The sequence below is a fragment of the Electrophorus electricus genome, chromosome 13, assembly GCF_041902795.1.
Source record: "Electrophorus electricus isolate QZ-2024a chromosome 13, ASM4190279v1, whole genome shotgun sequence".
Lineage (NCBI taxonomy): Eukaryota > Metazoa > Chordata > Actinopteri > Gymnotiformes > Gymnotidae > Electrophorus > Electrophorus electricus.
The window spans coordinates 17382315-17397110 of NC_137509.1; the positions used below are offsets into that span (position 1 = coordinate 17382315).

The 14796-nt window shown below is 43.3% G+C and overlaps 1 protein-coding gene across 7 annotated transcripts in view; it reads left to right on the forward strand.

Annotated features, from left to right (window-relative positions):
• Positions 1–336: 336 nt before the first annotated feature.
• Positions 337–14796, forward strand: part of ctnnd2b (catenin (cadherin-associated protein), delta 2b) — a 57635-nt gene continuing 43175 nt past the window's right edge. For 6 of the 7 annotated variants that reach the window (XR_014115830.1, XM_035519933.2, XM_035519935.2 and 3 more), the window contains exons 1-2: positions 337–561; positions 10914–11047. Coding sequence is in view for 6 of the 7 variants with exons in the window: in XM_035519933.2 (XP_035375826.1) it covers positions 10919–11047 (129 nt within the window). In the remaining variant the exon portion in view is untranslated. Of the gene's footprint in view, positions 562–2364; positions 2534–10913; positions 11048–14796 lie in introns of all 7 variants that reach the window. The other variant, XM_081694621.1, reaches the window with a different exon arrangement.

The window sequence follows — 14796 nt, forward strand, 5'->3', positions numbered from 1 at the left end:
GCAACAGGGTCCTGGAATGTCTTTTGGTGGGGGGGGGTGGACCACCAGAAAACTATGAGGCATTCGTGGAGTCACTGAGCAGGTGTGCATATAGTGCTTTTATCGCTCACAGGCACGTTGTGTGTTGGAATACCGTGTGTTGTGTGCGCTCATCTCATGTAAATAAATAAATAAATAAATAAATAAATCTGTGGAGAGCTACAGTAGGGTCATAGTCATTTGTGTAGCATGCCTACCTAGTAGGAAACTGGGGTGGGGGAGAATGAATTTGAAAATCTAACCAGAAGATGTCGCTGTGGCATCCCCGCCGTCACTGCAGTAAGGTGCTGAGAAGAGAGAGCGCTGCTACCTCCTCTCCGCAGTTTGCCGATGTTCTTCCCCAGTGGTTGTCCGCGGATGTTTTACCGATGCTTTCTTCACTTCACCGCGCCAGCATCTCTCCAAAGGTCTTGTTTCCTGCGACAGCTGTAAGGGATGGTTGGCATATTTGACTCAGTCTGAATTCTCGGTGTTAATCGTCGGGGGAGGCGAGGAGACCGTGGTACCCCTGGATATTACTCGGTAAGCGCAATGTCATTCCAGCCGCCTCTCCAGCTGCCATGCTTCCCACCTACGACTGGACACATCAGCATCGGGGTCAAATTAGATGTTCAGGATAGCATGTGTCTTATGGGTAGATTTTTTTGGCGCATCCCGTTTCGCCGTAGTGAAAGACGTGTGGAGATCTTGATTTATGTCATCCTCGCGTTTATAAAAGCACACAGCGTTGTCTGGGAGCTGAAAACGGAATCCATTAGAGGCTGGATCTCCATCCCAGCGAGCTGGGGGTGAGGGAAAAAAAGAAATTACTTCCCTATTGACCTAAATTTTAATGCTATATTTGTACGATTGCAATCGACGGCGGGCTCTACTGTTGTCCGCTGGTCGCAGCGTATTCTGGCCTTGCGGAGGGCGAAAGAAATTAACATTATCGATGTGTATATTCATGTAGACTACAATGGGCTGACTTAAAAGAGGAAAAGCTACCGTGCTGGTGGAAGGACCATGCTGCTGTAAGCATCGCGTAACCCAGCCATGAAAACGCGAACCTTAACGTGCCTTCGCAGTTTTCCCATATTTCTAAGTGGATTGCCACAGACAAGAAGGCCATGAAATCACATAGACTTGTGTGTGTGTGTGTGTGTGTGTGTGTGTGTGTGTGTGTGTGTGTGTGTGTCTGTGTGTGTGTGTGTGTGTGTGTCTCTCTCTCTCTCTCTCTCTCTCTCTCACACACACACACACACACACACACACACACACACACACACACACACACACACACACGCAAAGTGTGAATATGTAGAAGAGAGAGAGACCTTTAGCACTAAAACCTATGGCACATTGCACAAACATTTCTATTCGTTTTCAGCAATGTAAACTTGAAGTTGAATTTTAATTGTCTTATGCAGTTCAGTCAGGTTTCAAGCAGATTGTAATGCTAGCTGGGACTGAGGCATGCTCAACACATCATTAACATCTTTGATAGGTCACAGGTATGATCTTCAGTCATAAATTACAAGATGGCTTGTATGAAAGTTTGTTTGCTTGATGTTTGCAATTTATGTTGAGTGATTCGTCTAAGACGGTCACAGACCTTTTAATGACGTATGACTATTGGTACTGAGGGCTCACTAAATCTTAGCCTTAATGAGACTGCAGTCATAGTCTGCTGTCCCTGTTAGGATTTTATAGTACGGTCTATGTGTGCTGTAATTATTTCCATTGGTTGAATTAATATGGTCCATCCTCCTTAAGAACCCCCCCCCCCCCAAAAAAAGAAGGCTGCAGGTAACTATTTGGGGAGTAACATCACCTAGAGGACTGATACCGTGGCTTGACTAGTAGCGGCATCCCTCTGTAGATAGAGGATAATGGGTGTAGGGTTCAGGTCACCAGTTCCTCTGCCTGGAAGGGGCAAACATTGCCAAGCAGAGTGCTGTTATTATCATTAATTATTTAAATGATGCATTTGTACCAAATGGAGTGCATTAGTGTTGATAATGGGCATTCTTTCACCAATAAACTGTTATGCCTGCCATTATTATGGCTGGATTCTGTCTGGCTATTTATTGGCTACAGATCAGTGTACATCTAAATATGTTATTATTCATCATGTAATGATGTGGAAACTTTTTTTTAAATAAAAACGTTTTGTGGAATCTTGCTACTTGGCCGATACCATTCCCCAATGATGCATGTGCATCTCTCCAACAGTAGCACAAAATCTTTTGGGGAATATTTGAATTCTAATAGGCATCCATTATGGAAAGATATGTTCTTCTTTGTGCTTACTGCCCCCTGCCCTGCTGATTTCTCATTGGTTAGTTTGAAGCTCAGAGCTGAAGTTGACCTTTGATTCCTCCTGAAGCGGAGCGGCTAGAAAGCCCCTGGTCACGGCAGCAGTGCACCCTGTAGCTGGACTTCAGGCTGCTGTCTCACTGGGTTATTTGCTCTGCCAGATGATCTTCTCTGTGACCTGTGCGTTGCACCAGAGGTACGTAATATTCTCCACTGAATACACTAATGGCCTTGACAGTCCTGTGACTGGTCATTTTGAAAGGAAGTAATAGCAGCAAAGACAAGATGGAGAAAGTATACAGTGGTTGATGTTGAGGGTACAAGTGACACAGATTTACTGACATACTGAATTGAAAAAAAAGGGGGCTAAAATAAATATTTTTTCACTTCAGTATAATCAGAGTTTTGTGATGGAGCAGGGAGTTTCAGAAATAATAAGGGTGTGATCAATAAAGTCTTGAAGCCAGTCAGTTGGAAAACACGTTCCTTTCCACATTACCATCCCGTGGAAAAGGCTGGCAATGACCACGATGTCTTTGTTGTCAACACAGCTGATTCCACAAGCAGCAGATTGTCGATTACGGCTGGCACGGCTGCAATGACATGGCAGTTTCTTGAAATTTGAGAAACTGTTCCCAGTATTTGGTGCCAGTTGGGCTTTCAAATGTGAGGACTAGATTATAAGTTTGATAGTTGTTCTTCATTTGTGGTCCTCTAAAACAAACTTATGTTTAAACCAAAAGCAGCTGAAATTCGTCCAGTTTAGATTAATGAAAATGAACTGGTAATAGATACTTGTTCCCATTGTTAGTTTAAATAGCTAAAAGTAATTTAGAATTTGGCTGAGATTCAGATGACCAGAGTTAAAGGTGTACTGATCATTTGCAAGTGGAATTCAGCAACTGCTACGTGTTTCTTCTTGGATATCTTCCCTCTGCCAGGTTACATTTCCCTTGTCTCGTGCCCAGATCGAATGCCCAGATCAAGTGCCTGAGTGAGCTCTCTTGCTTATGCTTGGTTGATCAGTGTACCATGGAAAGATGCTATTATATGCAGGTCTCCTCATCCTCTGCAGACACAAAGACGCTTTGCTAGGTGTCCACCTCGCCCATGCTCCGGAGAAGGCACAATGGGAGAGCAAGAGATGCATTTGTAACTGGCTGCCCCAGGTTATAAAGACATGGCATCAGGAGAGACAGCGTGTGCTCAGTCAGCGTTCACACCTACAAATGGAACTACTGACACATAAAATGTGAAATATCAGAAGCAGAAGGATTCTTGCCATCTATTTATGGGCTTTGCAGATCTGTGATACCTGTGGTGGTTTGTCACATTTTTCACTACAATTGTAGGGTCATATTCTTGTAAAAGTCCAAATTTAAAATTAAATACCCATTATGTCCCATTATGGGCAGTGGTAGCTCGGTATGGGCGATGGTAGCTCAGTATTTAAGGTACTCGGAAGGTTGTTGGTTCAAGCCCCACCACTGCTAAGTTGCCACTGTTGGGACCCTGAGCAAGACCCTTAACCCTCAAATTGTGTCATAATTGTAAGTTGCTTTGGATAAAAGCATCAGCTAAATGCTGTAAATTATGTCATATATCCAGGGTGAGACATATTTTAAATCCTAAAAAATATGGTTAATTGATTAGGCTAAATTCAGAAATGAAATTCAAATTTCCTGATGCCTAGTTGATAGATATGAGACACACATTCATGTATTTCCAGGGATATGTCAAATTTATCTTGGGTAAAATAAATAGAGAATGCTTTAGGCATTTGGTACTAACACCGAGTACATTGTCATACAGGTGAAGAAGAGTTTTATCTCAAACCAGTGTCCATAAGTGTATCATCTTTCCTTTAAACTAAGTCAATCAATAGGTCACATATTTAATCCTGTCAATCATAAGACATACTCAGTAGAAGTAAATGATTGTCATTTTAAACGACCTCAGAAGGATTTGTTTTAGTCAAGGGGGAGGAAAATCAACTGTGTGAAACCAAGCATTGTGTACAATAATATACATTTTTAAGTGATCTACGTAGATTCCGTTCATGGACAAAATCTAAACTTGCATATTTAACATGCATGTGAAAACAGAGAGAAAAAAAAGATTAGTTTAAGCATTGTTAAGCAGTACTCAGGCTCAGAACGGCAGCCTTGTTTCATCCACTTACTGTGTTCCACTGCAGTCCCTTGTAGACCCTGCTGCTGTGCTGTTCTCTCATGAACAGGGGGCTCCATAGGCAGCACTCTGCCACCAGTTACCAAGGCACCCTCCATTCCCACTAATATGTTGTCTCCCACAAACAAAAGGGGCTATAAAGATCTCAGTGTGAGAGGAGAGGGCTGATATGAGGCAAGAACATTCCCTTTTCTGTCACAGGGGAGAGGTTCTGAGACACAGTGCAGACAACAGGTCAGACCAGCAGGAAGTAAGTATATTATCAAAAATTATCAGATTGCCAGTCTTTTTCACTGGTTTCACTCACAAGGATTGGAACCATTGAACTGAAACACAAGGCCTAACTCCAACAGTGAGCCCTTGGAGCTTGTAGACCCAGAAGCCATGGAGAGGTAGTGTTTGCTGGTAGTGCCATGGAGAGGTAGTGTTTGCTGGCTGTGCCATGGAGAGGTCGTGTTTGCTGTGCCATGGAGAGGTAGTGTTTGCTGGCAGTGCCATGGTGAGGTAGTGTTTGCTGTGCCATGGAGAGGTAGTGTTTGCTGGCAGTGCCATGGTGAGGTAGTGTTTGCTGGCTGTGCCATGGAGAGGTAGTGTTTGCTGGCAGTGCCATGGAGAGGTAGTGTTTGCTGGCTGTGCCATGGAGAGGTAGTGTTTGCTGGCTGTGCCATGGAGAGGTAGTGTTTGCTGGCAGTGCCATGGAGAGGTAGTGTTTGCTGTGCCATGGAGAGGTAGTGTTTGCTGGCAGTGCCATGGTGAGGTAGTGTTTGCTGGCAGTGCCATGGAGAGGTAGTGTTTGCTGGCTGTGCCATGGAGAGGTAGTGTTTGCTGGCTGTGCCATGGAGAGGTAGTGTTTGCTGGCTGTGCCATGGAGAGGTAGTGTTTGCTGGCTGTGCCATGGAGAGGTAGTGTTTGCTGGCTGTGCCATGGAGAGTCTGTGCAAGACTAGGAATCGTCTCCGTCGACCATGTCGAATGTCAGAAGTGGAATGAGGTCACCATGCTTGCTAGGGGATGGTGTCCTCACTGAGCCCAACTCTAACCTCCTACATGGCATAGCTATTGTCATCTTAGCTGTTTGGAAGCGCATTACCAGAATCATGCAGTAAGTTCCTCTGTTTGAGTCTGGAAGGCTCTGAATTTGCAATGCAAGAAAAGCATGTAAAAAAAAAAAAAATTGAGAAAAACGCAGCTTCCTGAAGTAGAGGAATTGATGCCAACCGAAGATCTGACAGAATCTGAGCCTTGCTCTTGACTGTACTGCAGTCATTTAAGATGGTGGGGCTAATTTATAATATATTTTCTCTATAACATCCCACACCATAAGGCTTTAGTACAGCATTATATTAGTTGCACATTTACAAGTAATACAAATCCATCGGCAATTTTAGAATTATACGAAGACTTTGTGGAGAATGCACCTTTATGCTGCTGGTTACCCGTTATGTGGGTACAGCATGACTTATGAATCTGCTTTGGAAAAAAATACCATTTTTTTCTTTGAAACTTGATATCATTGCAAATTAAAATAAACTGAAACATGTTCTCTGCAGCCAATGTGAACGGTTTAACTAAATGTAATTTTTGAATCAGTTCCAGCGCCTGTCAGTAAAATTAATGATATAAATGGTATTTGGGAATGTGTTTTCAAACTATACTATTCTAAAACCAAATTAAAAAAATTAAAAAGAGACCAATGAGGGGGTAAAAAAGCATACATACCTATCTAATCAGAAGAGAAGAGGACCCAGCAAAGCAGCAGGGCCTGTTTGATCACAGCGAGCACCAAGTAATTACGCTTTATTATCAGTGTCATTCTCAGCTGTCTTTTCAGAAGGTTATTGCAAGAGGGCTTTAATTGCCTTGGCTTTGTTCTGCTTTCCTGATGTGCCTGTGACATTTGGGTTGGGTGGCACATCTTTGCGAGGCTTACCTTTTGCCGACCATAGCCATGGTCATGTGTAATCACTCATAAAGGCACATACAGGTGTGTGGGGGATAAAAACCACCGCGTTTTCCCCCTTTATTCATTTTCGTTTTCCATGTTTCATAGCACTCAGAGCACTATACCCGTTGGCATAGTATCTACCCAAGCACGAATGCAGTTTACTTTTATGGTGGCAGAGTTTATTCTGAAACTCTACAGGAAGGCTATAAAGTCTACATCGTGTACTGCACAGGATTGTGGTCAGGAATCAGAATTCCAAGTGCAACATAAGAGGCAGAACAGAGCTCATTTTTGACTATATTAGACCCATGTCATTTTCAGCTTTGTTTCCGGTTGTGTGCACCTCTGCTGTGGATACGCACAATTCAAGAAGAGATTAGATCTTTGAAGACCTTATTGAACGTTTTACTCCTCCTGTGTGCTCTATTTATTTATTTATTTTAGTTCTTTTTATCTCCGATGCAAGACAGTGGTGCGAAATAAAACTCTCTGCACTGAGAAAAAACCTCTCAGGTTAACGTGGTGTGCAAAGTAGCTGGAAGTGGGCAGATTGAGTACATAACAAATGGCTAGCATAGTTTACCGTTTGTGCGAGCGCAGTGATCCTGTGTGATAATATTCTACCAAGCTCCGCCCTTATTATTATCGAGCAAGAAAATTGAGTTTTTTAATGTCAGTGTATTAGAAAAAAAGAGCTTTGATCACCAACAGTAAAGCAATAGCCAGAATGATTCTGTTTACCATGTCTTTGTTTTAAAACGTTCACTTAGAGTCTCGCTTGCAGCAAGGGAGCTCGTAGCTTGCAATGTTTGCAGGTTCACTCTCCCCAATCACAGTCTCACACCGATGGTTTTATTTTCATGTGTTTGATATAATGGGCAGCACCCTGAGTTTTTTCAGAGGCCCCATCACGCACGGGACATGTCGCATGGACTCTGTGAAAATGTACGGGGAACATCTGGGCTTCTCAGAGTGACGCAGTCCAGGTTGTGAGACAAACTTCAGTGAAGTGGATCTTTGGCTTGTCGAAAGACAAGTCAGACAGTGCCCCATAGAGACTAATTTGTTGTCAAAAGCATATGGCTGGGGCCTTAATGGCAGGAAATTGGGATGAAAATGCAAGCTAAGGACAGCTGTCCCGAATGAGACGTTAAACATAAAAAACAGCTAAGCAGGTTGTTCAGACACTGAATAAAGCTTCATTTAAAAATACTGAGCCATATTGTCAACATCAAAATAAGACTGATTGTTTAACATTTAACCAGGGTCTGTTTCGTTGTCCGGTCTGAGTGAATGAGGTGTTTGTTTGTCACAGCAAGGTTCTTTACTGACACAGCTTATTTCTGGTAACAGGTGTGAGGCACTAGCCTGTTGTTTTCAAGAGAGTTGGATATGACCCTATTCCATAGGGCTTTGTGGCAGGTCCACTAAGACGACTCATGACAGGCTCTTACAAGCCCTGCTTTTACCTGTTCCTCTGCAAAAAAACAAATTTAAGCGCTCTAAATACAAAATGTTGTTGTTCCAAAATCCCCCTTAGTTGAAGGTACTTTTTCTCCCAAAACAGTTCAATTCATGAGGGAAGTCATTAAAAATTGCAATGCTTCTTAAAACAACTAGAATTGTGCTTATTGGGAACACAAGGGGAGAGGAAATGTAGTATAGGCTGGCAGGGCTTGCAGCAGCCTCATGAGATGATGTCATATCTTCCGGAGGATCTGCTAATCACCTGCTTCATGCTGATGGAAGCTGAGCTCTCCAGCAAGGGGTCGGGGCCTCGTGATTTGGTGTTGGTGTCGGAAAATAAGCCAACATCGCCATAGATTTCGCTTCCTTTTTGTTGAAAAATCAGTAGATCAAAGCGCTGTTCAGATGTGCTAGGGAAATACTCATGGGGTAAAAATATTCCCTTTCAGTCAATGACAAAGTAGAATGGGAGTAAAATATGAAGAGTTTCGAGTGGCTCTGCTCAGACATCTGCACTATGTGACAGTGAAACAGCATTTCCCTTTATGTACCACAGCAACCAGCATATTGTGTCAGATTACCTCAACATTGGGCTCCATTACTCCACGATGCAGATGAAGTGCTGCAACTTTAAAGCACTTGCATGAAGAACTGAAGTGGTACAATCCCAGAGTCTGACAACTGTCTATACTGACTGGGTCCTAGAACCTTTAAATTCTGAGCCATATCATTTGCTGGGAGTGTTTGGTCCAGCTCAGATGTTAAGATGAAATAAGATGAAATAGAGTTCTGTTTGAAAGGTGGCAGTTCTTCAGAAGCAGTTTCTACGCCTTAAGCTTTAATATGGGTTGTTATTCAGTGTATTTGTAATACAATTCATTTTTAGCAAGTGGTTGTTATAGTTAAGCTTCAGACCTGTGTTTCTCACTCCTGGAGTATCTCTGCACTACATTGTTTAGTTTCTTCAGCTCTCGGTACACCTGCCTCAGCTCCTCGGTCCATTAACTAGCCTTTTGTGAGATTGAAATGAGTGTTAGAGCAGAGAAAACAGCAGGGAGACATGCAGAGCAGGGCACACAGAACTGGCAAACATTCCCAGTAATTCCAGGAGATTTCAGTAGGATCTTCATATTTGTCGGCATCTTTGACATGTTTTGTGTCTGCTTCTTTGCAGTTGATTCAAGTGCCAGCCCAGAATTTCGGTGACTGACAGCATCATTTTAGGAGCCGCACCACCTGGGCCTTTCGACCACTAGCACCAGCCCTGGATCATACCTAGAGCTTTAGCAGACAGTGACTTTGTGTTCGTCACTTGTTAGTCAGCTGTGCATTGGTGGTTCTCAGGGCCGCTGTCCCGAAACACGTCATCCCTCCAAAACGTGCTACACATCCGTGGCATGCACTTCCGCTGAAAGTGCTTCTGACACGTGGCTAGCTGTTATATATATATCGTTGCTCATTATTTGAAAGGATGGCACAGAAAACAAAGTCTAGACAAGTAAGGTACTGCGACCAAAATAAACAGCACGGTTCATTTTAATGATACAGCAGGGGACCTGTTTGCGTTTGCTGACAGTGTGAGGAGATCTTTGTGGTTTGGTCTGGAGTTTGCATAAATCGGTTGGTGGGGTACGTACTGAAACCTCAGCATGGATGGATTGTGCTCTATTTATCATGGGGAAATGTGATCTGGATTTCTGCCTGGCCATTACATAAAGTACTCCACCCCATCTTTACCATAGCAAATAACTTTATTTAGGCACATCGCTGCCAAATAAAGGCGCGCCTAATTCTAATTAATGTAGTCAGGGCTTTGTGTAACAGTGGGGTTGAGAGGTTCTCTGTTTTTTCTGTACCTGCATCTGTCATTATGATAGAGTCATTATGTTTATTTTTGAGCTTCCATTTCAAGATTACTGTCAATCAAATGAGGATACATGACAAATGCTAGCACCAAAGTGTGTAATGCATCGCACATATACGAACAGCTGGTGCTTTTATTAAGCTTCCACGCTTGGCTGATCCAAAGTGGCTGCAGTTTGGCAAGTTTGACCTAGAAATGTCCGTCTGTCTCTGTCTGCCTTCAGGCCACAAGGAGAAGATGAGCTCCTAGCTTTGTGCCAGTTTACTTTCTCTAATCGTCCTCTATGTATTCTCAGTACTACAATGTTCAGGTTTTTTGTTAGCTACAAAAGAAGGCACGTTAGCTGTAAGGCGACCAATGCAGGTGGGTGAAGTTGCTGGTACCAGTTTATAGTTGTATGGAGCAGTTGCTCTGCAAGAGCAGCCATTTTCTGTCTCCTGCTGTGTGGTACAGATGCTTGCAGTGCAGTGCTCATCCTAACATTTGGTGGGCTGGATCTGGAACCGGGCAATGGTGACAGGCTATGACAGTCTGCACAGAGGGAGGGGGAGAGATCATAAGAGAGGGAGAGAGAGAAAGAGAGAGAGAGAGAGAGAGAGAGAGAGAGAGAGAGAGAGAGATAGAAAGGCAAGGGTAGGGATAGAGGAGTGAGGAAGAGAGAGAGTGGTGTTGTGGGAATCCCAGAGTACTCCAGTCAGGCTTCATGACTTCAGGCATAGGCCACTGGATTTAAGGTCTTTACAAAAACGCAGGTAACCGCTGTGTTTGGGAGAGACCAGCCACAACAGGGAGAAGACAAAATTAGGACAGAGAGTGAATAGCAAGCAGAAAGAGAAAAGGATCTGCTTTAAATCTGGATCCTGGAATACAGACTGAATGCTATTTCATTCTAGGAAATTATTACTTGCAATACGCAACATTAACATTAACATATATCTGTTTATATTCAAAATCACATATCCCGGACAGTAATTCCAATAGTGGGCAGAATTGCAGAAAATGTATGCCTTTTGGTATGCCTGTTGTATTGATTGTAGAACTACGTTGCTTGTTTTGTTTCGGAGTCTCGCGTGTTTTTATTCCTTTGTTTCTCGGCTGTGCTTCTTTGCAGGGGTAATGCCAGTTCCCGACCAACTCTCCAACAGTGAGAACTCTAGTATGCTGAGCCCGGTTCTGAACGCCTCTGGTGGAGACGGAGCCGAGACGGAGACCACCTCCGCCATCCTGGCCTCCGTCAAGGAGCAGGTGATTTCAATTATGGCTTTTTCAGTCCACCCCATTGTATCCCCCTCTGTTGTGTTGGATTCCTCCTCTCAGGATTGCCGTGTTCCGTACTACATCGCCACGGCATTTGGCATCCATCCTTCTAATTTTGCAACACTTTGATTATAAATTCTCCACTTCTCAAAACTATCATTACGTGGTATAAATGGTAATTATGCAGGCCCGTAACATTTCTGAAATTCAGAAAATGCCAAGCTGCACACAGCTTCCATGTAGACATTATCTGACGCCATAGATGCAAACAACACTTAATGGTTTTTACTGGTCTCTGTGCAACCCATGATGCCTGTGAGTGTGTGTCATCGGTGTGAAGTAAGACTGCGGGCAGGGTGGATCCAAACCATGTGACACACAAGGATTATTTTTGGAAAGGGGTGGTTGGGGAAATGTGGTGTAATATATGGCATGTCAGGCTGCAGGCTGCCTCACAGTTCCAGCACAGCACTACCCTGCAACCAGGGCTGCTTTGATGTGAGTGGCTATCCGCAGGTCAGCTGCATCCTTGTGCCACTTACGCTTCTCCGTGACGGGGTCACTGGATGATGTCACAGACCGGCAGATTTCTCATTGTCTGTTTGCGGTTGATTATTAACCATGGCTGATCGATGGTCATTAAATGCATGTTGTTCACTGGGTCACCTATAAATGACACCTTCAGTGTCTTTCATAGAGAGAGAGATTCAATTGTAGTGAAGTACACAAGGTACACAGGGTTTCCAGAGAAACAGGATGTTTTGGACAGAGGTCCTTCATTAACTGTACAGGCACAATGCTTCAGAAGCAATTTACTTGCACAGCTTAGAAAGGACCTCTGTCCGAAACGTCCTGTTTCTCTGGAAACCTTGTGTACTTTACTCACTATAATAGAGACGCATCTCTTACTACACTGCACCTCAGTTACTCACCTGGAATATATATACATATATATACACACACACATACATACATGTATGTGTGTGTGTGTGTGTGTGTGTGTGTGTGTGTGTGTGTGTATGTGTGTGTGTGTGTGTGTGTGTGTATGTGTGTGTGTGTGTGTGTGTGTGTGTGTGTGTATGTGTGTGTGTGTGTGTGTGTGTGTGTGTGTGTGTGTGTGTATGTGTGTGTGTGTATGTGTGTGTGTGTGTGTGTGTGTGTGTGTGTGTGTGTGTGTGTGTGTGTGTGTGTATGTGTGTGTGTGTGTGTGTGTGTGTGTGTGTGTGTGTGTATGTGTGTGTGTGTGTGTATGTGTGTGTGTGTGTGTGTGTGTGTGTGTGTGTATGTGTGTGTGTGTGTGTGTGTGTGTGTGTGTGTGTGTGTGTGTGTGTGTGTGTGTGTGTATGTGTGTGCGTGTACCAACCACATCCTGTCTGTTTAATACACTCTCCTGTTTTTAACCACAGGACAGGGGAAAAAATGGCACACTCTCTGGGTCAGGAATGTACATGGGAAATGATAAAGTAGGCCAAAACCATAGGCAGTAGTAGCCCAGCCTATGAGCTCTCCTATCAGAGAAGGAAGATAAAAATAATAATAACATAATGTCAGCCATATTCTTCGCTTGGCTTGCTCATCAGAAGAAGAGAGAGAGAGAAAGCCATGCTGTCAAAAGGAGGGGGCAATTAGTGTCGCCCTGCTGTGTAAAGAGATAACTGAGGGCAAATCTCATTGGGCTTCCTGTCCTGCCTATATGATGTGCTCTGCTTTTTAAAAACCTGTGTGGCTTGTCATTCTCCGTTAGGTCATAGCGATTCTTTATTAGGTCATAGTTTGCTAGACTGGCATCCTGCGCTTGCCAAGTGCCTTTGATCCTTTTGAGCCTGTGAACTTCCTGCAGCTGTAATTGTAGCATACAATATTCACCTATCATATTAAATAATCATATACCTTCCAAGACAACCACTAGATGGCAATGTTCTATACTGCCATTTTTAAGGACAATATTATGGAGGTCACCAGACAAAAATCTCAAGTTAACTGAACTGGAGCAAGCTAGAGCATTTAAAATATTTATATGCTTAAGCAAAAGGATTCATAGATTTATAAAATAAAGCCAAGGTTGGACTTGTAACATGCGAGCATGAACACCTCTGTGCTGCAGGGATAACCCTGCAAAATGTGTAAACATGGTAAAATATACAAGTCCTGTATGTGTGCTTTGTTTGCAGTTTTCAAGACTGCACTGGTAAGCCTTCTCTCGTGACCATACTGCAATGTCTTAGTGTCCTCTGTGTTCCCTTATGCTAATATAGGTAAAGCCATTCGGTGGGTCCCTTGGTATAGGTTAATATAACCACCCTTAGTAGAACATGCGGAGTCAGCATTCAGACTCGAAGCATTCTGTGACATTACATTAGCCTCGTCTACCGTATCACAGGCATGCAACGTTACCGAGACCTCAACAGTTTAGCTGTTCACTTGTCTCATCCCTTTGGCGCAAGCAGTCAGCCCTTACGGCTGGGATGGTGACATCCTCACAGTCTTACAGCAGGACAGTTTCGGACTGGTTTATCGTTGATATCGTTGTTGTGGTCAGCGATAGGGTGCTGTGTTTTTTTCAGTTATGTGAATGAAAATGAATCTGTGAGCTTTAAGAGCTTGACATATTGACACATAACTAAGCCTCAGAACTCCTTTAGGTTTGTAGCAGGTTACACGGGGAGAGTGTCCAATGCCCAGGGCTATTATCAGCTTTTGTGAGGAGAGTGTGCAGATAGAAATTGTGGCCATCTTTTTTAAAGGGCCAGTATGACACCCACCTAATACTAGGCGTGTCTAATGCATGTAGAAGTGCAGACTGTCATTAGTATTCTTTTTCTGAGAGGCTTTTGGTTCATTATACTTCTTTCTGATGTGAACGGTGATTAAAACAAATGGAGGGGTTTTTTTTGCCAAAGGTGAAGTCTGAGAATTTGCTGGTATTTCCTTTAATGAGTTTTAATGTTCAAAGATCTTTTAAGCCAAAAAGCACCATTACACTCAAATGAGCATGAAAGTTCATCGGAAGTTGAACTATGTCTCGGCATGCTATTGTTGTGCTGTTGACCTCTGAAAACCTCACCGCATGGTTCAGGAGTCTACATGCATATTACACTTTAGAGGACTCCTTCTAAATATATTTGCAAGTTCAACAAATCTGTCTCTTTATTCAGAACCAAAGGAAGCATTACAAGATGCCTCCAAGATGGCTTAGGAAAACTCTCCCACTGAAACGTCCCTGCATGCTAGCTCTTCGGTGTGGTCGGTGAGACAAAGCGGCAGTGTAGTTCTGGCTCTTCCTTAGGGTGTTGGTGCTTGGCTGTTTGGATCGTGTTCAAAACAGTGTGGTCTCGTTAACTTCAGCAGTCAGTGCATATCCCACAAGTTAGGATGCTGACCCACGGGGCCATTTTGTAATCAGATGGTCATCTGAGTAAAAACAAAACAAAACAACAAAATGTTAAATGTCAGACTTGGTCTACAGGGTGCAATTAGACATTTAGACCAGAAGACGGCTCCTGAAACTCCAATCTTTGTCTGTCCTTTAGCCATTTAGTTCCTCTGCTAATGAGGTTTTTTTTCTGCAGTTACAGTATAGCGTTGTGGCCAAATGGCACATGTGTTTTCTCTTCCCTTATTAACTTAACATAATTCCTGTAGTGACATAATTGCGAGCCTTTTTATGTTATTGTCATTCATAGTATTACACATAGACACCCACACTCACACACACAAAGGAAGCATTTCCCTGTTAC